At 35.5% G+C, this 28,000-nt stretch overlaps 1 protein-coding gene across 1 annotated transcript; it reads right to left on the minus strand.

Moving 5' to 3' along the window:
• Positions 1 to 44: 44 nt before the first annotated feature.
• On the minus strand, positions 45 to 27,954 carry STAM (signal transducing adaptor molecule). Its single transcript, XM_034402404.3, has 14 exons — positions 27,619 to 27,954; positions 21,185 to 21,269; positions 15,762 to 15,837; positions 15,579 to 15,674; positions 14,710 to 14,856; positions 13,188 to 13,278; positions 12,756 to 12,948; positions 8,217 to 8,311; positions 6,386 to 6,474; positions 4,299 to 4,386; positions 3,926 to 3,980; positions 3,014 to 3,167; positions 2,162 to 2,337; positions 45 to 1,137 (listed from the first exon to the last, which is right to left on the minus strand). The coding sequence occupies exons 1-14, from the start codon at positions 27,656 to 27,658 to the stop codon at positions 927 to 929; spliced, it is 1,596 nt and encodes a 531-aa protein (XP_034258295.1). The 5' UTR covers positions 27,659 to 27,954; the 3' UTR covers positions 45 to 926.
• Between the last annotated feature and the right edge of the window lie 46 nt (positions 27,955 to 28,000).

Below are 28,000 nucleotides of genomic sequence, written 5' to 3' on the forward strand. Positions count from 1 at the left end.
TTTTTTTTACAAAACACACAGTCAAGAAAAATGGCAATGATGGCAGCCTTTAACAAGACTTTAATAAATGTAGTGTTTTCATTATTCCAGTTTAGAAATGTCATTCATTCACATCCAAAGTGTCCCACTCAGCAGGTTACATAAAACTAGCATGAAAATGTAAGTCATATCATTTAAACAGTAAAGATAAAACAGTTGTTTCATGGTTCCATAAATTTAGCAGCCTGCCACTTATTGTTTTGAAACCATTACTGATAACCATAAAACATTTTCTGAATGAAGAGTGTCTGAAATTCTAGCCTACTTTGGTAGATAGTCATTTCATAGCATCCACAGGCTACAGGAAGGCAGAAAACAACACAATTGCATTCAGTGTATTATTAATGAAAACCAAGCAGTTCAGGTTCAATAACATATCCACAACCTGTAAATATTTGACATACAGTATATGGGTTAAAGCAAACATTCTTATAAAATCCATGAACATGGTCCATCTATGACCATGGTTCACGATTAATAAAACAATAATGTAAATTTTAACACATTTTTATATTCACGTGATCACTATAGTAATTCAGAACAATCACTAACACAAACATATTGTATGTACATTACATATATGCCACAACAATTTGCTGAGTTGGATCTTCACAAACTCAACAATTTCAGCAGACATAAATAACTTTGTACCAATGTTTAGGCATTTTAAAGGAATTAAATATTCTAAATATTTTAATTCCCTTTCCAAAGGTAAAACAAAAATCTGAAAAGTCAGTGCAAATAGAATCATCATACTTCTTCACCAAGAGAGATTCTTATTAAGCCAAGGATAACCCATATTTAAGATATTAAAGAAATAAACTCATAACTTTGTAAACTGCCTTCCACAGAGGTTAGAGTAGATTAGGAATCCAAAGTCCTATATCCTATAGTAATGCCTTCTGTGATGATGGAGGCTGTTGTGGTGGTTGGTTTCCTGGAGGCTGGGGAAGAGTTGAGGTGACTAAATTATAACCTGGCACCTGAGACAGAGTTCCAGAATTTTGATAAGAAGTAGCATCAGTAGCTGCAGGGGTTGGGCTGTAGACTGCAGCTTGGCTGGAGTAAGTATTTCCTGGAACAGAACCAACCATCGTGCTAGAAATAGAGATAGGAAAGGAAGAAAGATAAACAAAAGGATGCAAAACAAGGTTGACAAAGTAATCAAATTCTTCTATAAACATATATACACAACAAATTTGAGCTTCTTTTCCAACTTCAGTGAATAAATAGTTAAGAAAAAGTACTTGAAATAGAAACATGAAAGCATTTAGTCAAATCTTTCCAGCCCAGTCTTTTAAACCAGTTTCTTCAGGGAACACAAAACTGTTTCAACAGTTCTTGGTTTACATGAATAATCTCTTAACTGTACCTATTTAGGCTGGGATAAACTAGCACATTTGTCTTTTGATATTCTTCTATTTTCTAAACTACTGTCTTGCCTTAACTTCTTTCACTGTTTTTATTCTTGAAATAGAATACAATTTAAAAGAGAATCCAAACTGACCTCTCAGAAAGCTAGTTAAGTTATGTGACATAATTTATTAATATTCAGTAAGAATTATTACTAAATACCATTGGAGGACATATCAAGTTTTCATGGATCTTATTCACATACTACTCTATAAAATCCATTCAATTTTTTATACTGGAAGAGCTTCTCAAATTATGGTAACCTGTAATTTATCTTCAAAAAGGCACCTTTATCAAAGGACTTCAGGTAAGAAAAGAAAAGTCACCCAGAGATCTAGAAGATACCTATTATTTCTAAGATGCCTGCAGTCTTTTGACTACAACAAACAGGAATGTTATAGCTTTTTCTCCCAAAATAGTGTTTCAAACCATCTTAAAAATTTCTTATTAAATTAACACTAAAAATGAGGCTCATTCCTGAGTAATCCTAAACAATAAAACTAAATTATGGAACTCTATTACAATTAGTGTTTTTATTCTGATTTTATCCATATTCTTTTAAAATGAAGAACAAATCAAATACATTAAAATCAGATTTTTGAGATGAATAATTGAACACAGTTGGATGCTGAAAGTTTCTTGTCAATTTTTACTTTAAGACTGGCTAGTTTAGTTTAAATTAAAACTTAGATTATTTTTTTTCAATTACTTTGTGTAAGGTGCCTGGACTGGCTGGCTAGCTAACCCGGGACTTGCTACTGGAGGAACTGTGCCTTGATTAAGAGATGGAAGTTGATCAGATGGAAGGCTGTAGCCTTGCACGTGACTCATCTGTGTATTTCCTCCCACCAAATAAGCATTGCTTTGAGGCTGTCCTTGATAAACCTAAAAAACATCAAATAGGAAGAAAGAAATCACAACAATAAGCTAATTCATTGCCAATTTATGCTTATTAATTTAACCTACCTCCCAAACAAAAGACATAGCAATATTCAATTGCAGCTTAAGAAAAAGAATCCAGGCTCACTAACATCTTTTCATAATGTCTATTATATGACAGTACATTTCCTCACATCCAAGAATATTAGTACACCCATCTCTCACAAATCGTTAAACTTGAAGTCATTTCTCTCCATGTGGACTCAATTAGTGCTGGTCAGTGCACACCTGAAGGACTAAATTAGGGGGAGACTATCATGGATAAAATCTGTAGGTAGTCATTACAAATCAATACCAACTGGATGGTACATAATCCATCCATCAAGCAATCATTTCTTTCCAAGATTAATGTAATTTACTATGTACTGGTATTTTGGTCCTATACAGTAAAATTGGGGTATAATAAATTTGACTTCATAACTCTGGATAGATGATATAGTCTCATCATTATATTTTGTTAAGATATAATTTCCCATTAATTTTCAAAAAATGTACAACACAAACCTCCCACATTCTGAATAGCACTGAATATTTATGACTAATATATGTTAACAACTTTATAATGATTTGGCTCAAAATAGGACAATATCTCTACAGGTTTTTAAAACATTCAGGTGCATACCTGAGAGTTAGAAACATTAGATTGAGTCATGTAGTATTGAGGGTTTTGTAATTTTGAATACATGGAGTACATTGGGTCTTCATTCATCAACTTAGTATATAATGAGAGGGCTTCCATCACTTTTACATTGAGTTCCGAAAGTTCTGAGTGCTTCCTGGGTGAAACAAATAAAAATAAGTAATATTTTTTAAATACAAGATTGCATCATGAGTTATTTGTTAACAGCTTATCAGTTAATAAGAAATAAAAATTATTCCATTGCAAGTCCAAAGTAGAAGCACAAAGCTACTAGTAATAGGCTTTTACAGAAGGACAACCCTCTTGCCTCCTAACTCTCTTTTTAAGACCCTGTAATCTCTTAATTCGGGGTAGAGTTGGGGCAACTGGATGGAACTGAACGTTTACTAGCTGGATACACTTCCTGAAGCCCTATGGAGTTCGCAGCAGATACAACTCTTTTGCTACGTAATAGCAAGCAAAACCCTTCCAACCTTCTTAAACAAGTAAAGAATTGCAAGGAAATAGTCACAGGATGAAAATACCTTAAAAAAAAAAGTTGACCATCGAAAGTAGTGAATATGTGGCCTGATTCTCAAGTAGCCAACTGTATGCCTTCTCAAATGGGAAAATGGAAACAATGGCTACTATTAAAAAAGCTAAATAACATTAACACATATCATTTAAAAAAAAATATTGTGTAGGAATGTAAACTGTGGTATAAACTCTAAAATAGACCAACTAGTTATAAACCTGCCAAAAAATTTTTCTGAAAACCAGTGTTGCCCATGGCTGTGATATAGCCTCAAAACGTTGTAGTTTTTTTCCCTGTCCCCCTCCAATGTTATGTGATGTCTTTGGATAAAAAGGCTGCCAATCCCTACTGTAAGATACTAAGCTTACTGCTATTCTTACCGGTCAATATCTTCTAGTTTTTCATCAATGAGAGGTCCCATTTGATGGCACATTGCTAGAAATAGAGATATTAATATGCTTTATTTGCTCCAGCTGTTATAAACGTTAACATTGTATTACTTCCAGATTCCTTATTCTATAACATCTCAAACAAATAAACAAGTGCTGTAGATAAATGATGTTATTAGACAACAGAACTAAGCACTGTTTCTTTCACTGAATTAATAAACAAATAAAAAGATTTAAAAAGACTGTTAAAGAAAGCTAGTTTTGCAGAAATGGTAGGGGTAGTTTAGCTTAGCACAATTTTTGAAGTGGTTTTTAGGTAGAAGGTCTGTTGTGTGACATTGTTATGTAGCATTTGGAAGCTTACTTTCAAGATGGACCAGCTCTGGAAGGTCTGGCTCGTCATCTGCTGGATCTGCACTTTGCAACATTTGCAACAGCTGGTCCATTTTATCCTAGAACATGACATAAAATTCTTTATTTGTAACAGCATGAGGTGTGTGTGCAACAACTTGACTATACTTGATTTTTTTTCTTTTCTTCAAAATGGAATCCTTTTCTTCTACCCTCAATTGCCCTGAGAGATTAGAATTTAATTTTAAAAGTCCATTTAAATGCAAAAAGGTTTGTCATGTGGCATGGAGATCCTGTTGACTTTAAAAAACCCAGAAGATCAAACCTCATTGCAACATGCAGAAATAAATACATTGTTTCTATATATGAGTTATCAGGGATTTTTTTTGGGGGGGGGAAGGGGGTACGCTTTCAAGTTACAGTACTCTTTATTCCTGGAGACTATGGGCTTCCCAAGATCATCCAGCTGGCTTTGTGCCAAGGTAGAACTAGAACTCTCAGTCTTCTAGGTTCTGGCCAGGCATCTTAGCCATTATACCAACTGGTTCTCATGGATTATATAGTACTATTTTCTTCAATGACATTAAATTATATGCCAAATAGTCAAATATTCACTTTTAAGAGAGAGCAGTACAAGTATTATCAAGCTAGTTGCAAGTAGGTTTAATAATACAGTTATATTTTCACACCACATTTCTTTCAATGAAACATATGTTTATATGAACTAGGAAGTTCTACAATATCCTTTCTAGAAAGCAAATTGTATAAACTGACACCATACATTTTAATATATTCATGTAAAAAAATTAATAAGTATCACCGAGTTAAAGAAATACTGGTCAAATTAAATTTTATACAATTGTTCTACAACTATAAATATAATTTTAAATATATTACTTGATAACCTCAACAAATTAACCAGTCAAAAATAAAATAACATTTCATATGTATGTATGTATGTATGTATGTAGGTAGGTAGGTAGGTAGGTAGGTAGGTAGATAAATATGAATGCCATCCACTCACTCTCAGTGACTCTGGGTGACTTACAGAAATATAAAGAATTCACAATACTATGAATAATTTCCAATTACACTATCATTAATATAAATAGAGCATTTCAACATATATAAGCTATTTTAGAAATCTTTAAGAAGCAATAGAATAGAAACCTGATTGCTACTGGTAGTCATTAACTATAGCAACACCACCACCTAGTGATTGAATAGCAAATAAAATGAAGCAAGGGAGTAGTGAAATGCACAAATATAATGTGGCACAAATTCATTAAATTATTCTAAATCATGCATTTTACAAATCTTTTGGTATAAAAGGTAACTACTGGAATGAAACAAGAAACTGGACCTTAAAATGTTTAAATCATTTTATGTAATGTTTATGAAAACAGATATTTATTTGCTTATTTGTTTATATGCTATCCATTTCACGATCCAAAACAACTCTGGGTAACTTATAATACAATAAAAATACAAATAAAAGAACAACGATTGACTTTTGATAAATATTTGACTTGTTTGCCATTCCATAAATATATCTACATATAGGAATAGGCAGTAGACCATAGAAGTAATAATTGAGTATGAGCCAATGGATGAGGTAAAATATTAAATCTTTGCACTCAAACAAGAAAAGATTCAGGGAAGAATTTGTGTACTTCCCATTATTCAGGTCTCTTTTCAGTTTCTATTGTGTTGTTTTAAGAGTCACACTGAGCTGAGAAAGCCTAAAAAGAGCTGAATGAGCGAGAAGTTGAGAAGTGCTGTGCTGGTGCGAATTCTGAACCATTTCTTCAAAATAATTTTTGAAGCATGCACAACTCTAATTATTAGTTTCTATTTTATTTTCTTCCCAGCACATATATTTATTAATGTTTTAATTAAAGAGCAAGGAAGATGCTACTAAGGGGAAAATAGGGGGAAAACAAAAGCTATTGGGATAACTTAATATGTTTAAAATAGAAGAAATTTTGGCTGAGGTTTTTTTTTTTTAGTACTTTCATCTATTGAGAGCACTCAGCCAATTCTGAAATCAAAAGACAGTACTTCATGTATTCTTTACAGATGGCTGGATTTTGTACATACTTCATCAATATACATTGGTTCAGGTTCTGGTTCAATTGTTTCAACTTGAATTTCATCACTAAACTGTACCGTTTTCTTTTCAGATTTCACTGCAGAAACAAAAAAATGAAAGAATACTGAACCACGTGACAAAAGTTTACAATGGAAAATAAGTTTACATCAGTGGTTAATCTAGAGTCCTACTGCATTTCAAATGTCCAGTAACTTCCCACCAGCAGCCAAAATATTACCATGAGTTTTAGATCTGCTGGCAGATGGCTGCCAGTTAGGAAGAATAGCAATTTCAGGGGCTGAAAGGACACAGAGGAGGAAATCAGAAGGGCAAAAAGAAATCAGTATACAGCATCCCAGCCTCCACTCCAATTTGATTTGGTGAACTGAATATAATTTTCAAGTGAGTTACTTATGTCCACATAATTGTCATCCGATCCAGCTCCATTTTATTAGTTGCCTAATCAGAATATAATGAGGTACTATGTGAAATGATTTGCTGAAATAAAGATATGTCTTCAGCATTTCCATAATCTTCTATGAAAGCTACAAACCTGGCAAATACTTGTTTTTGACAAACACATACTGACTTCTGGTAATTTTTCATTGCTCATAAGGTGCTTACACACTAATGCTTTTCTGATTAGTTCTAAAAAATTCCCAAGAACTGATGTCAGACCATTCTGTAGTTCCATTATGTGTGTTAGTTTAGTTCAGCACTGACATCATAGCTTCATTCTTCTCTGACTGCTATTTTCTAAAAGGAATAAATATGCTAGGAGATAAAAGACTTTCTCACATGGTTAATGGGAACTGTGAAAGGATTTGTCAGTAGCAAAGCGAATGACTCAGTTAGTAACAGTCAAGGCTGCCTGCAAACAATCTGGCTTCGTCACAGCAAAAGTGGGGAAAGTCAGAAATGTCACAATTAAGCTTGTGCGTTTTAATAGTGTGAGAGGAAAGATGCACAGCAAAAAAAGCTGTTTGTGCCGCTGTTCTCCCTTTACTGACTTGCGTGCCCTTCCTTTATTTAACAGGCTCTATTTTTAAAGGTGTCTGAAAAGAAACTGTGGCACTAATGGCAAAAAAGAAGGAATTCATGAGAAAAAAAGAAGCCCTGGAAAGAGCTGAAGGAACAGAACTCAGCTCAGCAAAGGGAAGATCCCAGCCTTTCCCCATAGGAACAGCTGGTCAGCAAGACCCAGCAAGTAACCAACATGTACAGTATCACCAACAGCAAAAACCATAATGCCAGTAGTGTTGTAACTAGTTCTGGCAATCATGCAACACAGCAATGAAAAGTGAGAAGTAGACAGAATCAGAAATATGAAATTCCAGAAAGCTACGGTATATTCTGGCTAGGCAAATAAATCAGGAAAAGAGAGTCCTGACTTTAAATCACAGCAACACTAAATCTCTGATAGCACTGCAGCTTTCACAAAGCATGGAAAAAGCAGGCAGGATGCCAGCCCTTCCTCCCTCCCCACCCACCACCCACTCCCAGTACCGAGCTATTAGGCCACATAAGTAATTGCAAACAGAGGTGGGGAAGGATTATGGGGATGTTGAAAGCTAAAAAAAAGTATCCCAGATTAAGTTAAAATAGAAAATAGATTAGAAGATATTAATTAGAATATAGGACCAATGAATTAGAATTGGATAGAGACTAGGATAGAAGAACACAGAGTAAAATAAAGAAATAGAATCTAAAACTAAGGGACTTTTAATATAAAGAAATATATTTTCTATAGCAGTAAAATCCTTTTTGAAGGGAATGATTTAGCCTTTTTCTTATTCTTGCACCATCTATCCATGGCTTTCCTCTCACTGTGCTACTTACTCATTTCTGGTTCAGCAGTAAGATCAGCGGTTACAAAATTGGACGGAAATAATCCTGTCCCTTGATGAGTTTCACCTTTCCACCAGTTTGTATCACTATGAATGATGAAGAAAATAATTACTTAGAATGGAAAAACAAAGGGTCGAGCAGTGACAAGTTGTATTCTATTTCTACTCACCAAAATACTTTGGACAGCATCCTTCATTAATTCTTGAAGCCACTAAATTAAATACACCCTCTTATCTACTTATCTGTAGGTTTATTAAGAAATGAATAATTCATATGAAACTAATAAGATAAAGAGCAACTATTCAGAGGATTAAGGAATATGGAACACAAAGAATCTTTAAAAAGCGGCTTTCTCCTAATAAAAGTCATTATTTCAGTAAAACCTTGATTTTACAAAGGAAGAAAAACATGGTATTAGTTAAAGTTAAGAGCTTCTGAAGTTCGATTTATGGGGTGTAATAAATTTTACATAATTTACATATAATGTAAATAAACAATTTAAACATCTAAATTTAAGTATTTGGTCATTGCCTGATATTTTTTGCTGACAGGGAATTTTACTATATTACAAATTAATTGCTGTCATAAAAATTAAAAATATCTTCTTTGGATTATGATTTCAAACTTTTAAAAAATTATTTAAATTAATGTTCTAGATTAGCACCCTTTTATAATACCAAATTGCATTAGCTTTCTTAGATTAGTTGCTCAAAATTAAATTGGACAGCACTAGGATGAAAACACTGCTTTATGCAGATATATAAGAAAGTGACTTTAAAAAACCCAAACTGAATTTCAATCAGTTTTAAGAAGAGATAAATTATCAAGAACTTGGGTACTGGAATACCTTGATTTAAATAAAATAAATAAATAAACTGGAAATTGAATAGACTTCATTTCTGTTTACATTCATATTAGATAATATTGAGCTAATATTTTTTTCTAAATAATTAAGACGGAACCATAATCCAAAACAATTTTCAATCAAGTGGCAAGCTTTATTAGATTTATTAGAGCTAAAATGTTTGTGCTTGTGTTCTTGCTTAAAATAATGCATTTGGCCATTACAGTACTGGTGATCCTTGTTTAATAACCACTCATTCAGAGACCATTAAAATTTATATCATTGAAAGAGCAGTACTTAAGATTGGTTCCCAAAATTTCAGCCATTGCTGTGTCCCCATGGTTACATGATTGTGACCCAGATGCTCGGTGACCACCTCACAATTACAACACTGTAGTGCCCTGAGATCATGATTGCCATTTGAAACTTTCACTGCCAGCTCGCAAGCAAAATTACTGGAAAAGGAGGCAGGAGATTACAAATGGTGACCATAGTACAGTGCACTTAACAATGATTGATAATTTGCTTAACAATGGCAACCAGAAGTGTCATCCCTAAGAAGCACAGTCACATAACATCATTCTTTACAACTGTTTTATCTAGTAACGGAATTCCTATTCAGGCAATGCAAGCATTAAGCTGTATTTGCTGAAATGAAAATAATAAATAGAATAAAATACATCACCAAAGATATTTTACCATTTCAAATATATTACTGCTGCAAAATTCTATTCTTCACTTTGAAAGGATTCAAAAAAATACTGAATTCAGTTTTTCTGTAGGCCTGTGGACAACTTAATTTATGCCTTGCTATAAGACCAAAGCCTTAACATAACCAGCATTTTTTTCATTTCTATTATTCTACATAGGAAACTACTGTACTCTTTAAATATCACTTAACACTATGTCCAGATTTTAGCTCCTATTATATCTTATCTATTATAGGCATGTTATGTATGTATGCATGCATGTATGAATGTATATATGACCAGCATGATGACTGAGTGGTGAAAACTCTCTAAATGAAGGGTTTCCCCCATTAATGTTGTTTTTTGGAAGATAGTTGGGTCACAAGTCACAATCAATTGACTACAGGATATTGCAATGTCATTGATTGGGAGTCAGTTGCCAAACACCCAAATTGTGATCACATGACCACAGGGGTGTGAAGGTCGTAACTTTAAGGAAAGGTTTAAGTCGCTTTTTTCAGCACTTCTGTAATTCCAAACCATCATTAAACGAATGGTTGTAACTGAAGGACTATATTGGGTGTCGACAACCCGCGGCTCCAGAGCCGCATGCAGATCTTTCATCCCTCTGCTGTGGCTCCCTGACACAGCAGAGGGAGGAAAGAGCTGTCACCCTGTCATGGTGGTGGCAATGGCAGGAGCCTTAGTGCGGGAGCGAAGTGCCCCTGCTCTTGCCGAAACAGCACTCCGCCTTTGTCGTGGTGCATTTGCTGTTGCTACCTCCATGACCTGCCTGCTGCTCTCGCAGCATCTTGCGCAGCACAGTGAATTTTTTCATAATGGGGGAGATAGGATCCCTTCCTTCTGGAGTCCATGACTTTTACTAGGAGAGCAGCGGCGGTGGCTCACTCTCACCTCCAGGATGTCAGTTGCTTTTCCTACAGAGCCACCGTTGTTGTGATATCCCACCTCACCACCAGCCAGCTGGTCTTCAGCTCTCAGCCAACCAGCTGATTGTCAGCAAGCTGCTCCTGGGTTCGTTGGTCTCCGGACACTATATTCCCACTACCCAGCACCAGTTCAAAGATACCTCCCCCCCCGGGGAGACAGAGAGAGGGGGGGGGGAGAGAGAGAGAAAGAGAGGGGGGAGGGAAAGAGAGAGGGGGAGGGAAAGGGGGGGGGAGAGAGAGAGACAAGAGACAGAGAAAGAGGGGGGAAAGAGAGAGAAAGGAAGAGGGAGAGAAAGAGAGAGGGGGGAGAAAGAGAGAGGGAAGGAAAGAGAGAGAGAAAGAGAGAGGCAGAGAAAAACAGAAAGAGGGAGGGAAAGAGAGAGAGGGAATGAAAGAGAGAGACAGAGAGAGAGGGAGAGAAAGAGATACGAGGGACACAGAGACAGAGATAGACCCAGAGAGAGACAGTCATGTTACTGGGTGGGAATGAGTGATGTCAAGTTGGCCATGGCCACCCAGGTTTTGTGGCTCCCGATGTTTTTTCTGTGGGAAACAGATCCAAATGGCTACTGTGTGAGAGTTTAAGGTTACAGACCCCTGGACTATATGTATATATTTATGTTCTATGTGTATTTATATTTCTATAAATAGAAAAATATATTTCTATATTTTTACTTAATAGTCTAACATTAATAGATAGAACTTGTATTTTCTATCCATTTTATTTTTATTAATTAAAATTAGTCTTTTCTGTTTCTATAACTCAGGTTTTATTTTTAGTATCCTGTCACATATACTCACTGCATTATAGTAAAATATTTTATGCATTCTTATTGATGTTTTAGAATGCGTTTAGACTTTAGGTCTTTCATTGCTGCTGTAGATCTTTCTGTAGACCTTTCATTGCTGCTTCCATCTAATGTCTTTTCTAAACAATGTCCGTCACTTTTTGAAAAGATTATGGATATACAAACCTGCTGAATATGATTACTGTTTCCAAGACAACATATTGATTTCACTCCCAAGAATCTTCATGGAAATACTGTTTTTCTGATACAGCAAAAGAATGCTGCACAAGAATTTCATAAGAGAGGCCATGCTTTATTATAGTGACCAAACAGTTGGGGAACGGGCATGCAACTCAATAGTAAGCCACTACAGCAATTACATTGCAAAAGGAAATGGTTGTATGCTATTGCCTTAGATTTCTCAGATGACAATAAATGAATTCATTCTGCCCATACACCCCCAACTATTTTTTAATTCCAAAATTAAGCCACGTAAAAGAATCTGTTCAATAATGCTGATGCTCCAAAACAGATGCACTTCCAGAAGGTACTAACTGAATAAGCCACAGTTACCTGATTTAAATGTAAACTGAAGACTGTGTTTGCATATCACTAACATCCCAAACAAATGGCTAAGTGCTATGTGTGAACCAGAGGCTATGGCATAACATCTTACAAAACCATACTTTCTGAAGCTCTGAACGACCAGCCCCATTCAGACATTTGTCTGGAGAGCTCAAATTGGAATAAAAACAGATCACAAATGCAGCTCTGCCCCACCACTTCCCAACCTCAATATATTCAGGCAGGACGGGTCTAAAGACGAAATTGTAATGTGGTCATTTAAATGCAAGGATCATCATCAGCCTTTTGAAATCCACATTAAACAAACAAATTAAACAAACAATTGTATTCACATATAGTACTAATGGTTTTCCTTCTTTTCTGGAAGTGGCATATCTGTATTCAGCCACGACATTTAAAGACTTTTCATTTCAGTGGATCCTTTAATTAAAAAAAAGCACAAAGATTGAAAAAACAAATTAGTAATACTAGGCTACTAGAATTATGTCTAACAGGTAAGCATCTCATTCATGTCAATCAAAAGAATATAAAATGTTAAAAAGTCTGAAGATCATTAAAACATAGGCCACAGTCCTACTGAACTAGACAGCATCAAAATGCCATGATAACTGAAAATAACAAATATGTACCAAAGTATTTAACTATTCTGTATTTTCAAGAGACACTCCTTTTACCTGTCATCAAGGACAGTGATAAGTTCTCCAGCTTTAAATGTTAATTCATTATCTTCAGCAGCTTCAAAATCATAAATTGCTCGAACATTTCGCCCCTCATGTTTGTGATTTGTTGAGAGAGTTGTAGTGTTTGGATAAAGAGTGGAAAGTGGAGTTTGCTGTTGTCTTTGTTCTTTCAGTGATAATTCAATAGCTGTGAAGTAAAAAAAAAACAAAGAAAAGAAATTCTCATTAAATTTATGCCATTTCAGTTGTGTGCTTATTTGCATAATATATCCTTAAAAGTAAAAAAAAATTGAAATATTCATTTAAATAAGCCCAGCACAACTTATACTGAAGATACACAATTATGCCTACTAAAACAGATAAAGTTCATGAACTGATTCTCGTGTCTGCATTTAATATTCTTTAATATTCTGCATTTAAACCAACCTTTAGCTAAATCCTCTTCTTCTTTCTTATTTGCTACTGTTCCAGGATCTTTGGCTACTAGAGCTGGGCTTGCTTTTGCTTGTTCTGCAGCCTGATCAAAACATAGAGGAACAACACTTATATAAATTTAAAAGAATCACTGCAATATATTCAATCTATTAAAAATGGTCCCATTGTTTTCTTTAAAGTATTTCCAATTGGCTTTGAAAAGTCAAATAGATCAATGGTCTATGAAGGGAGCATACTGTTCTAAAAAACACAATTCTGCAAATACCCACTCAGAAAGAAAACTACTTAAGTTTCAGTCTAAATTCATGGGTATGTATGCATGACAGGAATTGACAGAACTTGGTGTATCTCTTTGACATTCGCTAAATATGTAACACCTAAAATATAATCTATATGAACTACATAACTGTAACTTGTTCATTAATTAAAAAGCAGAATCTTTTTGCACTTAAGTATCTTTCTCATTATAAAAATATCACCTACGGATATGAATATGATACTTCATTATGTTCACTCCACTGATTTCTTTGTTGAGGTCAGGAAAAAATTAGTCTATAGTTGCTATAACAGGTCAGGCATGCAATCTTTTAAAGTTAGGGAAGAGTTCATGAGTGCTGGTGGTTATTTAGGCTTCACTAGACATGCTTCTTCACCATTCAGGCTACATAACTGACAGCTTCTGGCACAGGATCAGTTTTAAGATCAATAGTCCTGAATATAGTAACAATGGCAAGTGTTACTGCTTGCAAAAGCACAAGCAGTGGTAAATTTTGTTAGCGGATTAGAAAATGTCAAGTTAAGACTTGTTAATTCTTTCTTCAGTGATTGGGAATTCAAATGATTAGCATCTGAACATTAGGCAATTTGTATTATGAACTGGAGGATCTGAAAATCAATGTATTAGAAACCAAGTTGCTTGCCCTAGACAGAAAATCAATATGGCGTGAGCTGTTAACTTGAGAAATGTGTATGATAAATGAGGATAGGGTGAAGAATAAATAAATGCTGAACAAATATGAATTGAATACCAAGTGAGTGAATAATATGAAAGAATATGTTGAAGTGAACCAGTTCTACAGAGAGAATTAAATTTCATTCCTTTCATATAAAGGAAGAGTGAATTGTGCAAGAGAAAGACGAAGACCAAGGAAATCATAGTTAGATTTTGGTATTTTTTTTTTAAAAAAAATTTTTTTGGTATTTAAAAAAAAAATCTGGGTGATTATGGACCAGACACTCTCTCTCAGCCAAATCCACCAGGGGAAAACAGGAGGAAGAAAAAGTATTAGGTATGTTCACCTCCTTGAGTTATTTATAAAAAGAGTAAAGGTGGAATAAAAATAAAATAAATAAAGATTGATGGAACCAATGAAGGCCAAAAAAAGAGAAAAATGTAGTTTAAAGAACAAAAGGTTATAATTGAAGTATTATGTAGAAATGTACTAGAAGTACAGAAGGAGTAGAAATGGAAAAAAGAACAGTTTGTAAGGATAGTTAGTTATTACCACTTTACCTGTGAACCAATAACTGGAAACATGACACCCTGTTCCTTAAGGTTTTTTATCATAGCAGATATTAGACTGAGTTGAGGATCATTCTTGAATTCATCTGTCCATTCTACCATGAGTGCTTTTAACTTTTCACAGACTTTTGGATGACCCTGTGAAAAGGATAAAGTATTTACTGTAAGATCATCAGACTCAGCCTTAATTTTTCAGACTGATATCACTGGACAAATGGACTAATTTCTAATAGCATTCAGAGGATACAAAACCATTTTATTAAAAATGTTTCTGAAAATGTACTTTGAACCTCATGCAAACATAGAAACTTCTTGGCTATTCTTAAAAACTGTGTTTTTTCAGGCTTCCATGTGGGACTCAAAAAAAACCCCGTTCATTTAGAAGTTTCATAAACTTTAATGATTGATTTTTATTATCACAAAATTCTGTTTAAGCACTGCATTCAATTAGTAAGAGTAGAGACAACATGAACATCATTTCCTTGGAAATGTATTCTGATCAATACAGTTATGTATACACTGAGACTTCTGATACCTACAATGAAAACATTGGAGGACTTTTTTCTGTCTTCCCTTCCCAACCTTCCCAATTATCCCTTCCCAATTATCTATTATAATTTAACAAAAGCATATAAGCACTTTAAGGACCAATTCATTTATCACGGCATTAACTGTTGTGAATTAGTGCTTGCTTCAACATAAAAATGCTGATTATTTTATTTTCATTGAAAGACAGCATTCCTATGGTAATCATATAGTTATCTATCCTTATATATATTATTCATGATGAAGCATATCTATCTTTTATACTATGATTCTTCTAAACTGACAGCTGTATAACCAGTTTTAAACTATATTACCTTATTTAGCACATTGCTTACTTCACTTGCAAAATCTCTTGAACATACTTCCAAATGAAATATTTTACCACAATTTGAGACACATGCTCCAAGAAGCTAAAGAGAAGAAGGAAAAATCAAGATTAAGTATTTAACTATATAAATTTATTTTAAAATTTGCTTGAAAAATAAAAAGCCACGTACTGTCAATGCCTGCATAGCAACATGAGGATCCTTATGGTTCACCCTCTTCATAATAGAACGAAGACAGTCCTTAGGCCTGAAGAAATAAAATACGTATTTTTAAAATCTATTGACAAAGGCTGCTACAGCCTGAAGGAGACAATTCCTAAGATACTCTGAAGTAAAGGCATTAGAGGACTTTATACCTAGGTTAAAAATAGCTCTCTGACTTGGACTCAGGAGATAATTGGCAGCCAATGTAACGAACGGGAAAAAGCTGTTATGCTTGCATAGTAGTTCTTACCCATCAGCACCCCTGCTGTATTCTGCATCAACTGTGTTATTTTCAAACTAATCACGTGTACAGTCACCTAAGTGGATGGTGATAAATTTATAATTTATTGTTGCCAAAAATATCCCAGCCTAGGTAAAGAACCAAATGGCCCAACCAGCCTTAGCTCATCAAATGACATCCTGGCCGTGACTCCCACCTGACATTCCAGAAAGAGACAAGTTCTGGGTGGACCTTCCCCTGCAGGAGAAAAGTGATTCCATCCAAAGCCAACAGACTTGAAGCCAGGTGTTTTAAGACAAACACCAATTACCTCTTGCTGGGAGTTTGTTTCTATCCATCTAGACCTCACAACTTCACACTGTCGAATTTGCAAGGTAATCCAGACAAAAAGCATACCCATAAGTACTATTAATAGCATAGCACTTAGACTTATATACCACTTTATAGTGCTTTACAGTCCACTCTAAGCGGTTTACAGAGTCAGCCTATTGCCCCCAACAACTGGGTCCTCATTTTACCCACCTCAAAAGGATGGAAGGCTGAGTCAACCTTGAGCCTGGTGAGATTTGGACTGCCAATTTACAGTCAGCCAGCAGGCAGCGGAAGTAACCTACAATACTGCACTCTAACCACTCCAGCACTGTGGCTACTAATTCTAAATTTATTGTAACATTACATTAACAGAATCTTCCCAAGTCTGAAAGTAAATCTCTCCTTCCCTTCCCTCACCTTACAATCCAAAAAACTAGGGAGAGTCCTTTCGGAGCGATTTCCTATACCCACATTCTTTCTGCTGATTTAGCCGCCGCTTGTCTGACCATTGTCAAGTTTATGGCCCTTTCTCCTATCTCCCAAGGTCATTCTTACATACCATTATATATATATATATTGGATTAACACTTCAACAGCATCTGCAGCATAACCTAAAGTAGTAGATGTTCAATTGAATACCATCAGTACACAGTTGATACCTCACCCTAAAACAACACATGACTTCTTCCAAATGTCTTATAGGTGCTGATTTGTAGTGAGGAGAAACAGAGTCCTGTTGCAACACAGACAGGAGCACTCAGTAATAGAACTGCTTTTTTTCTACCACTGCTGACTGGAATTGCCATTATTAAGGTAGAAGTGAACCACTGCAGAAACGTTTCTCCCACTCCCAACCCCTACAGGTGGTCCAATACGATAGCATTGCTGTCAATATCAAAAGCTGCTGAGAGATGTCTGGATGAATGGCGTTATTTTCCCACCAGCTAGATCCCAACACAGCCCATCTACCAGAAAGCAATGTTGTTTTGGTTCTGAATCCAGATTTGAAGGAATCCAAATAATCTGCTTCACCTGAAATTCAAGATTCAAACGAATCCCAAGCAACATCTCAAAATTCTGTCCAAGAGATATTTAACTTGAGTGAATATGAGAAAATGTAGACCTAACAAATACATCATAATGAATAGTGCAAGTGTCTTGGAAAAAAGGCCCGGAATGACCAGCCTTGCATACTATAGGATAAGACTGGATATGCTTTGTCAGCAGCGGGAGAAAGACCACAAAAGTCAGTGGATACAGCAGGCTTGTGGAATGCAAGACGTCAGGACAACTGGCATTATTGTATTATGGTGGCTAACTGTAGTCTGAGGCTTGAGGCAGCATTTCTCAGAGACAGTGGCAACAATAAGGATGAATTAGAGGCATGGGACAGTGGAAGCTGCTGAAGGTCCTGGGCTTCCTCTTCAGTCCCATCCACTGTGCTGCCGAGTGTTTCTGTGCAAGGCAGCCAAAAGAGCAGGGAAGCAGGGTGGGAGATAGGAAGGTAGGAGAATTGAAGCACCCTTGCAGCTGTAAGTGCAAGTGCCTGGATTTTGATCACATGATCTTAAAGGTGTTGCAACTGTCATAACTTTGGGCATGGGTTAGAAGTCCACTTTTTTCAGCAGCCCTGTAATTTCAATCAGTCATAAACCAAGTACTCCCTGTACAGATTTCTACTTTGTATATTCAGGGTAGTCTGATGGAATATACAGCTAAAAGGGAGAGGGGTTGTCTGCAGTAACACTGCAGCTTCCCAAAGAAGTGACAGCACATTTTAGAGAAGGGGCAAAAGACTGTTCCATCCTGAACAAAATGAGGGAGGAAGAAAAGATTCAGGGTAGCCACATCCTGGAATTTCCCAGGTATATTAGGTTAGACAATTATAACTTTAGTCCAGCAAAGTGTAAAGTTTATTTGCTTACACTGTTAAGTGTAAGCAAATAAAGAACTGAGATTATGTTAACATGTAGTATCACTTTGGTGTAGATACTGAAACCTAGAGTTTGTGAGTTCTAGTCCTCCTTTAAGCATGAAAGCTGGCTGGATGACTTTGAACCAATAGCTCTCTCTCTCAGCCTAACCCACTTCACAAGGCTGTTATTGTGGAAAAAATAGGAGACAGAAATATTAGCTATGTTCATATACATATAAATACACACAGGTATAATCAAAATCTAATAATGATATAAAAATGCAGTATTTTTCATCAAGTATCAATATTTAGCAGAAGGGAACTATAGTTTAATTATACTGCATATGGGTTATCTTTATTTGGTGGTCTCTATGTTTTGTAAATTGCTGCATCATTCTGGCATTCCTAATTATAAAATATAAGCCAAATAATATGATCATTTCACACTCTATGGAACTGCAATCTTGTCATATTCCAGGCAGTAGTCTCCATTATATTTTCTACAAAAATAATTAGAAGAAAAAACAATGGTAAAATAATTATGTTCTTATTTTATATGAAAAATGAAGGAAGGCATGTAATAAAATGAATATTTATCATTACAGCCATATATTTTAAGATAGTATTAGCGAATAAGGCATATAATACAATATATTAGTTCAAATTTATTTTGTTATTTGATGACAATAATTTCATTCTGCTTTTCTACTAGTTAATTGAAACTTATTTATTTAATTAAACAAATAATTCAATTGCACATAATTTAAAAGTCTTATTTGAAAAGCTGAATTTTAATTTTGCTTAGTTCAGGGACTCAGTAGGTCTGAATGTAATTAAAGGGCATAACAACATTGAATCATCATAACAACATTGAATCATACTGACTAACACAAGAGAATCTTTAAGCAGAAATAATATACAGCATATCAACAAATGCTTGATATTACAGCCTTGTAGTAATAACTACAATAATGTTACAGAAAAGCATTGTAAATAATCCATCAAGCAGTCACAAAAGATAAATGTATCAAGATATATATACTAAATTATATGACAACCTTTGTTTTCCAAGTGTTGGTTTATTTATTATTATTTATTTATTTATTAATGAGATTTATATGCTGCCCTATCTCCAGCCGGACTCAGGGCGGCTCACAACAGTTAAGAAACATCTAATAAAAAGTTAAAAAATTAAATCCAAATCTCATAATTTAACAGTTAAAAGTACAATTAAGACTAACAAGTTAAAATTAAATTAGAATTAAAACCCCATCAGTCCAGGCCGGCCAAATGAAACAGCCATGTTTTGAGGTTGCAGCGGAAAGAGCGGAGGTCGGGGGCCACCCGGAGCTCCAGGGGCAGTTGATTCCAAAGGGTAGGTGCACCCACAGAGAAAGCCCTCCCCCTGGGGGTCGCCAGCCGACCCTGTCTGGCCAACGGCACCCTGAGAAGGCCCTCTCTGTGGGAACGCACCGGGCAATGGGAAGCTGTTGCTGGCTGCAGATGGTCCCCCAAATATCCCGGGCCTAAGCCATGTACTTAGTACAAGACTTAGAAAGTTATTTTTATATAAATGATATGCTTCCAGAAAGTCCTTTTTTTTTTCCATCTAGAACTATTTGTTCATAATTTTAAAGTGCTTTTCATATTCTTCTAGCCCTTTAACCTATTTTAAAAACAACACACATTAAAAGCTATTGTATTACTTTTTTTATTTAACATTTCAAAAATAACACTAACTATGGCTATCATACTGGAACAAATACTGTATGTACATTTCAATAATCTAAAAGTTTATATCAATTCATAGAAATCAAGAAGACATAATCTCAGGCTAAATTAAAATAATGTCAACAAATAATTCTATTATTATACAGAATGATAGCCTGCAGTTAGAAAATAAAATTCAAGTAATAATTTCAGATCTGAGTCTTTACCCTGCTAAATGAAACTTTTAAATTTCTAAGCCTTAAATATGACACTCCATATTACACAGTGCTTCTAAAAGTTTCCTTATTCATAGAATTTTTTTTTCAAATAAATAGTGTTAAACTTCTTGTTTCAAACAAATTCAAGAACAAGGAAATTAACACCGTGTTACATTTTTGACACAAATTAAAACATACAAATTCATTAAGGCAAACTAAATGAATGAAATTGGTTTATGTTTGTGTCCAAAGTGTTTGTTCATGAAATTAATCAAAATAAAAAACTGAGGAAAATATAGTGCTACATAAGCAATATTTAATAATTACCGTACAAGAACAAATTAGAACACTTACATACCAAACAATTCTATTAAAATATTAAAATAAACTATTTTATTTTTAATCTGATTTCTGATTTCCAAAATTATTAAGAGGATTGGGTATTTTTATAAAAACAGAATTTTATAAGTAAAAAGTAATTAAAAGTAATTTTATTTTATTTGATACAATTTTATACATCAGGTAAAAATATTTTAGCAGCCCACCAGAAAAAACAATACCAAACTATTCAATCACTTCAGTGTTTTGATTATGATAATTAGATGCCAACTCTTAGAATTCAGCTCTTAAGAGATCAGTCAGTACTTCAGAAATGCTTAATTTGAAAATAACAACTAATAATTCATCTTATTTACAAGATCAACTGCAATTTGAAGAGTACATGAATATTGTAATAAATAAAAGATACAATTATGGGCTACCTAATGCAGGCCTTAATAAAATATTATATTATTAGCCACACACAATTCTGCTAAATGCATTCTTAAATTTCCTATCCTTCTGCAAAAAAAAGCTAAAACTATAAATAATTTGCAAACCTGAGCATTACCACATATAATTTTATGTTTGCCCCAAGAGGTGCCTTACACATTTTAGACTTCTAGGCTCTTCATTTCAAATATTGCCAAATTAATTCAAACAAGATAATACTTACCCAGTCCGTGATTGTCCAACTTTATCACAGATATCTAAGATGAGTCCCCAGTCTTCAGCAGTATTCATTTCACTCGTTGCTTTCTCTTAACAAAAAGAGAAGTGAAGTATGAGTAAAAATTTAGTACCAAAATTTGTGCTGAATTACGTACCGTAAGTTTTAAGTGGATATAAGACATTCTATTGTTAAAAGATGATAAAGTTTTCTTTTAAGCAGGCATAGCCTTTTTTTTTACTATTTTAAGATATACTTGTAATATGAACATATTTAACAGCAGAATTTCATTACTGAAAACATTAACACATTGCTTCATCAAGTTAACACATTTATGCTACAGCTATTACTGTATATCTTACAAGCCAGTAATAATAATTTGTTTCTCATTGCATGCTCTATATTTGCTTTTAAACATAATTTAGAATTATTCATGATTTCTGACTTCTAAGTCTAAGCTAGGAACAATACAAAAAGTGGGTCTTTAGTTCACAGAAATAATGGGAAATATGTGGCAATAGTTGTGAGTGCTCTGTAGTTCTTGCCACAGCTGTCTTTGCCATCTGTTGTAATCATGCTTAATTATACAGTCTAAATCCAAAACCTGACAATTTAAGCTTACATGTCATGCTGAGCTTGCCAATCATCCCCATAATACAACACACCTTCTAAAAAATATTTATGTTTGATTTTTATTCTACATTTCTATTTTGTAAATACTTGTCCAAGTAGGGAGATTGCATACCATTTCACATTACCAAAACCTAAGTAAAGATGCTACATTAAAACTTAAAATTTAGAACTTATCTGCGCCAGGGAATTGCATGTGCAAAATATAATTCAAATTACCAGTATATACTGAAAAAACTTTCGCAATAATGGATCAAACACATTATACTAACTAAGGTTTTATTTGTAAAATAGATTTGATAGAGTCAGTTTGGTGTAGTGATTCAAGGTATCAGAATAAAAACCAGGAGACTGTGAGTTCTAATCTTGTTTTAGGCACAGACAGTTGGATGCTCTTGAGCCAATACTTTCTCTCAGGTCTAGGAAGAAGGCAATGGCAAATCACCTCCAAAAATCTTCCCAAGAAAACTGCAGGGATTAGCCCAGGCAGTAGACAGGAATCAACACTTAATCAGAGGTGCACATACCATGTTTCCCCGAAAACAACACCCTGTCTTATATTTTTTGAACCCTGAAATAAGCACTTTGCCTTATTGCCATGCGCTCAAAAGCCCGATTGGGCTTATTATCAGGGGATGTCTTATTTGGGGGGAAACAGGGTAGATACACACAAAATATAATTGCCCAACTGAATATCTAATATCATTATGCTTCTATAATTAGCATGATTTTACCATTGCTGTTCCATATGCTAATTTGTTTTATTTATTAAATGTATATGCCAGCCTATCAAACTGTCAAGCAACTCTGTATAGCATACAGTTCTATAAAAACAGGGACAAAAATATTAAAATAAAAATTCATAGCAATAAACACAAAGGAGTAGGAGTGGGATCTTCTCCCTATAATCTTGGAGAATCTCTGATTTTTCAAGACAGATTTTATGAATTATAATGCATACAAATATCTATTCCTTTCTAAAATGATTTTTTCTTACAGTCAGCTAACCATACAAAAATATTTAAAACATCAAAAAAGAAACAACATGTGTCTTAAAAGATCTTAAATTAACTTGCAGAATATTATATTTTCATGCTACTCTTAATTAAAATATAAATTATTATAGCTTTACAGGCACAAGAAACACAGAACCTTAATTAACCTAAGTATGGTAATCAATGATATGAATCCAGCTATTCACAATGGTGCCTAAGCATAAGGAAGTATGCAACTTAGTAGGATATGTAGAGCGCCACTTTAGTCTAGTGGTTAAGGCACCAGGCTAGAAAGCAATAGACCATGAGTTCAAATCCTCCCTTCGCCATGAAACCCAATTGCGTAACCTTCGGGAATTCCTTTACTTTCTCTCAACCCAACTTGCTTCACAGGGTTGTTGTTGTGAGGAAAAGAGGAGATGGTGAGTTGTATATGTTCACCATCTTGAGTTAATTATAAAAATAATAAAAGAGGGATATAAATAAATATGTAAAGCCATAATACATAATCAGTCAGCATTAAAGTAATTAAATCAAATGCACAGATGTACATAATGTACATCTTCTATATGCCACTGCTAGTTAGTATCTTTTCAATTTTTAGTTTGTTACGATTGATATATAAGATATAAAAGACTTGTAGACTGAATAGTATTTAGTCACTATCTTATAAGTAAAGGATACTGAGAGACAGAAAGAAATAGAATGGATTTTCAAGAAAAGTCTTGCTACATTACAATCAAAACTATTTATGTCCTTCATTTTAAAATACTTTAATGCTGTAAGAACCCTGTAAAATAATATGGCTGCAACTGTAAACTTGGTAGCAGGAAAAATATTAAAGTATAGCTATGGTTTGCTTATTTATGCATGTGTGAATACTCCATCCTAACTGATGAAGAATGTCATTATTATTCCCTTATTAAAAGACAAGTTATGTGAGCTATGAATGTAAAAATCATAGTTATTTTCATATTATACAGGTAGTCCTCAACTTAAATCCTCAGCTTCATTTAGTGACCATTCAAAGTTACAACGCAATTGAAGAAAGTGACATGATCATTTTTCATACTTACGATCGATCATTGCAGCATCATGATCACATGATCAAAATTCAGATGCTTGGAAATTGACTCATATTTACAATAGTTGCCATGTCTTGGGGTCACATGAGCATATTCTGTGACCTTCTGACAAGCAAAGTCAATGGGAAAGTCTTAACAAGTGTGTTACTAACTTAAAAACTTCAGTGATTCACTTAACAACTGTGGAAAGAAAATTCATAAAATGAGGCAAAACTCATTTAACAAATGTCTTATTTTGCAACAGAAATGTTGGGCGCAATTGGTGGTTGTAAGTCAAGAACTACCTGTACAGAAATGGCAAAAAAATAAAAAATAAAAAATAAAAATGTGTACCTTCAGCAGTCCCAACCTTTCCAGCACCAGGGACCAGTTACAGAAGAAAAACTGTCTTCCATAGATTAGGGGAAGGGGGTGTTGCACACCACCTCAATCCCGCACATGCGCAGATGAAGCTTTGCTTGTTCGTCTGGCCCATGTGTGACCCGAAACCTAAGAGATCATGGTCCAGTACAGGTCATGGACCAGTCCATGGGCTGGTGGTTGGGCTTTTGTTTCATGAAACAAAACATTTCATGAAAGATGGGAAAGTTGATGGAGAAATTTAAAGATGTGGAAATTCCAGTAAAAAAGCAGTATGTGGTTTGTTACTAGGAATAGTTTATTCAACTAAGTCAGTGATGGCGAACTTTTTTGCCATCACGTGCCAAAAGCGGGGGGAGCACGGGGGGTCATGCCCTGCCCCCCATGCATGACCTCCCCCCGTGCTCCCCCTGCTTTTGGCATGCAATGGCACAGTGGGCCCAGTAGGCCCGTTTTTCGTCCTCCCCAGGCTCCAAAGGCTTTCTTGGAGCCTGTGGAGGCCGAAAATGGCCTCCCCCCTTCCCCGAGGCCCTCTGGAGGCCAGAAACGGCCTGTTTCCCAACTTCTGATGGGACCAGAAGGCCCGTTTTTTGCTCTCCCTAGGCTCTAGAGCCTTTCTAGGAGCCTGGGGAGGGTGAAAACAACCTTCCCCACCCCTCAGAGGCCCTCTGGAGGCCAGAAACAGCCTGTTTCCCAACTTCCGGAAGTGTGCTGGACCTGAGCTAAGGAAACGCTCGCGTGCTCACAGATATGGCTCCACGTGCCACATGTGGCACATGTGCCATAGGTTCGCCATCACAGAACTAAGTCATATATCGGAAGCCATCACGGAACTAAGCTGTGTGCTTCTGCACATTATGTTGTATGAAAATAAGAAACTGTTATGCCAGAAGAAACATAAAAGTTGTATGAGGTGGGAATGGGTGACTTGAGATATATGTGTGGTGGATACAATAAAAAAAATGAATGGATGCTGAATGAATGTGAATAAACCACAAAACTGAATGACCAATAAGAAAGACCTAAGTGATCTACTCAAATTGACAGAATGAATGAGCATTGAATAGCAAATGATATATTCAGGAAAAGTAAAAGGCTTGAGAGGAAGGGGAAAAACAGAAAAATCATGGTTGGATAGAATTAATTAGCTTCTCAAAAGAAAGTGAGATGTTTAAAGAACAAAAGACAGTTTATGAAGCAGTATATAGATGTGGTAAGGTATATAAATGTGGTAATTATCTTTTGCAAAAATAGAGAGATGTCAAGAGATATAATTAAAAGTATAGATTTAGTTATATCTCCTTTTTTTCTTATTCTATGCCTTAATTTCAAATCTTGAAATTTCAAATATTTAAACAGCTCATTATTGGAGGAAGGTATAGGGAGGTGATTTGAAAAGCTTACAAACAAAAGCCTGTTCCTACATTCTGTTAAAAAAACATGACAGGAAAGTAAAATGTAGATAGGAGAATATGATCTATTAACGAATTGCTTCTCTACCAGCTTGATAAAACAAGGCAGGGCTTGTCAAAACATTCATTGTGTCACTCCGAGAAGTCATCCTTGAATTTCTCTAGACTTTAATACAAATGAAGCATTTTCCATTCATATATTGTTTGTTTACTGCATATTAACTAATGCAACCTTGTGACAAACATGTCACAAGTTCCTATGAATCACTGATGACTGCAACTAATGAAGTTATAAAAAGAATTAACTTTATTTCATATTTGTTGAATATCCTTCATGCTTTGTTGGTGACAAATTACAGTAGTCTGCATTTCCATTTGTCTACATATCATATAACTTTAAATTTGAAGATTCTTAGTATTAAGCTTTGTATGGAAGCTTTGATTTGTATTTCCAAATCAATCTCTTGAGATATTTTGGCAATGTTGACCAAGGATAATATGTTGACTCAAAAGACTAGATTGCCTACTCTGTCTTAACCTCTGCACTCTCAGTTCACTTCTTTCTCTTGGAAAAAGAGGAGTTATTTAATAATTCACTGCAAATAATCAAATCAATTTTTCAGAATAACAATACAGTTGCACTGTATAAATTCTTACACCAAAGGCACTAATAAAATATGAAAATGATAAATATCATTTTGGTTATAATATGCAATGATTTAATGTTGGTATAGGAGTGTTCCTCATATATTTCAGGTTAAAAGCTACTTCCAATCATAGAGATGAAAGTCTACATAAGAATAGCTATTTCATTATTATAAGGCTTTCCTCATATTTGTTTACAACAGAAAAAGCCAGTAAGCCAATAAAACGGAAAACTACTAATATCGAATAATACTCAAGCATGATGCTGAGGTTGTATCAACTTAAAAAGTTCCTGAAAAGATAGTTAAAAAGCTCAAGAGAATACCCTGTTTTCCCCCAAATAAGACATCCCCTGATAATAAGCCCAATCAGGCTTTTGAGCGCATAGCAATAAGGCTAAGTGCTTATTTCAGGGTTCAAAAAAAATATAAGACAGGGTCTTATTTTTCAGGGAAACAGTATTATTTAAAAATTGTCAAAAGTACAGTAGGTACTACATTTCCATGATTTAATGTTTCTAAACCGAAGACCAGACAAATCAAAATCCCATGTGGTATATGGCACTAAAATTAATTACTGGAGCTATTATTTTGGGAGAATGGTTTATTTTGTAAACGTGGTTAATTTGGAATCACTCTCAACTTGGGGGGGGGGGGTGTTGGGCGTTACAGCAAGACCGAAAACAAGTTAACAACACTTATTTGTCAAATACGTATTAGATAATATATGTGTAAGTATATATTATATGTATATAATATATACATAATATATATATATATGTATTCAATTCATAAGCATGAATTGAATACATAAAATGAATATAAATAAAGGGAACATTAGGACAGGGACGGTAAGCACGCTGGTGCGCTTATGCACGGTTTGGGGTAGAAAATAAAAGATAAAAGGGAACTTTCTCGATGTTCCTTCATGTTTTTAGCTTTCCCCACTTCCGAAGACCCCCGAACGGGGGGATGAAGGGGGCTGAAGTTAATGATTCTGAAGGGCACCGTGTCAGGGAAAGGTGGGTTTTAAAGAAGGCTGGCCTAATTAAGGGGACTCAACCCCGCTTTGCTCCAGTCCCCGAGGCAAAATCCAAGCCAGGGCATTCTTCCGAGGAAGGGAGAAGAAACGGTCCCATTGTGAGGAGGGGGTGGGGGGGATGAAGCAGAGCCTCACAAAGACCCGGATGACGACATCGTGAGGACAGAAGGCGGGGGGGGTGGGGGAGGGGGAGGGAAGTGTCCAGGAGGAGGACCGCTCTGGACAGGGCCCAGGCTGGCGTGACGACAGGTGGGCCTCCCTCACCCACTTACCCACATCCTGATCGAAGGGGTTGCTGGTAAAGAGAGGCATCTTTCCCAGGTGGGCGAACGGCTCAGCAAGGCGAGTAGCGCCCGCTCCCCCCCACCGACCTCGTGAGGTAGGATAGAAAACGGACGCCGACGACTCGACTCGACCGAAGGCACCGACGACCCGAAGCGGACCAAGCTCCGCCCCGCACCCGCTCCACGCTCTTCTCCCGGAGCTCCCCTCCCGTTTCTCTCTTTCGCCGCTTGGCGCTTCAGACACCGCCTCCGTGGGAACCGGCCACGCAGTGCGCGTCGGGAGAGAGAAAGAGGTGTCTTCCGCATTGCCTGAAGTCCGGCATTTCAGCTGCCGAGGCTCAGGGGGGGAGGGAGAGTTTTACGCTTTTCA

The sequence above is a fragment of the Pantherophis guttatus genome, chromosome 4, assembly GCF_059756535.1.
Source record: "Pantherophis guttatus breed Tessera chromosome 4, ASM5975653v1, whole genome shotgun sequence".
NCBI classification, from domain to species: Eukaryota; Metazoa; Chordata; class Lepidosauria; order Squamata; family Colubridae; genus Pantherophis; species Pantherophis guttatus.

Coding starts and splice junctions, on each gene's coding strand:
- STAM (XM_034402404.3), bottom strand. CDS start 27,658: ATGCCTCTCTTTACCAGCAACCCCTTCGATCAGGATGTGG. Junction 21,270..27,618: donor CCCCTTCGATCAGGATGTGG/GTAAGTGGGTGA, acceptor CTTTTTGTTAAG/AGAAAGCAACGAGTGAAATG. Junction 12,949..13,187: donor AGAAGAGGATTTAGCTAAAG/GTTGGTTTAAAT, acceptor TTTACTTCACAG/CTATTGAATTATCACTGAAA.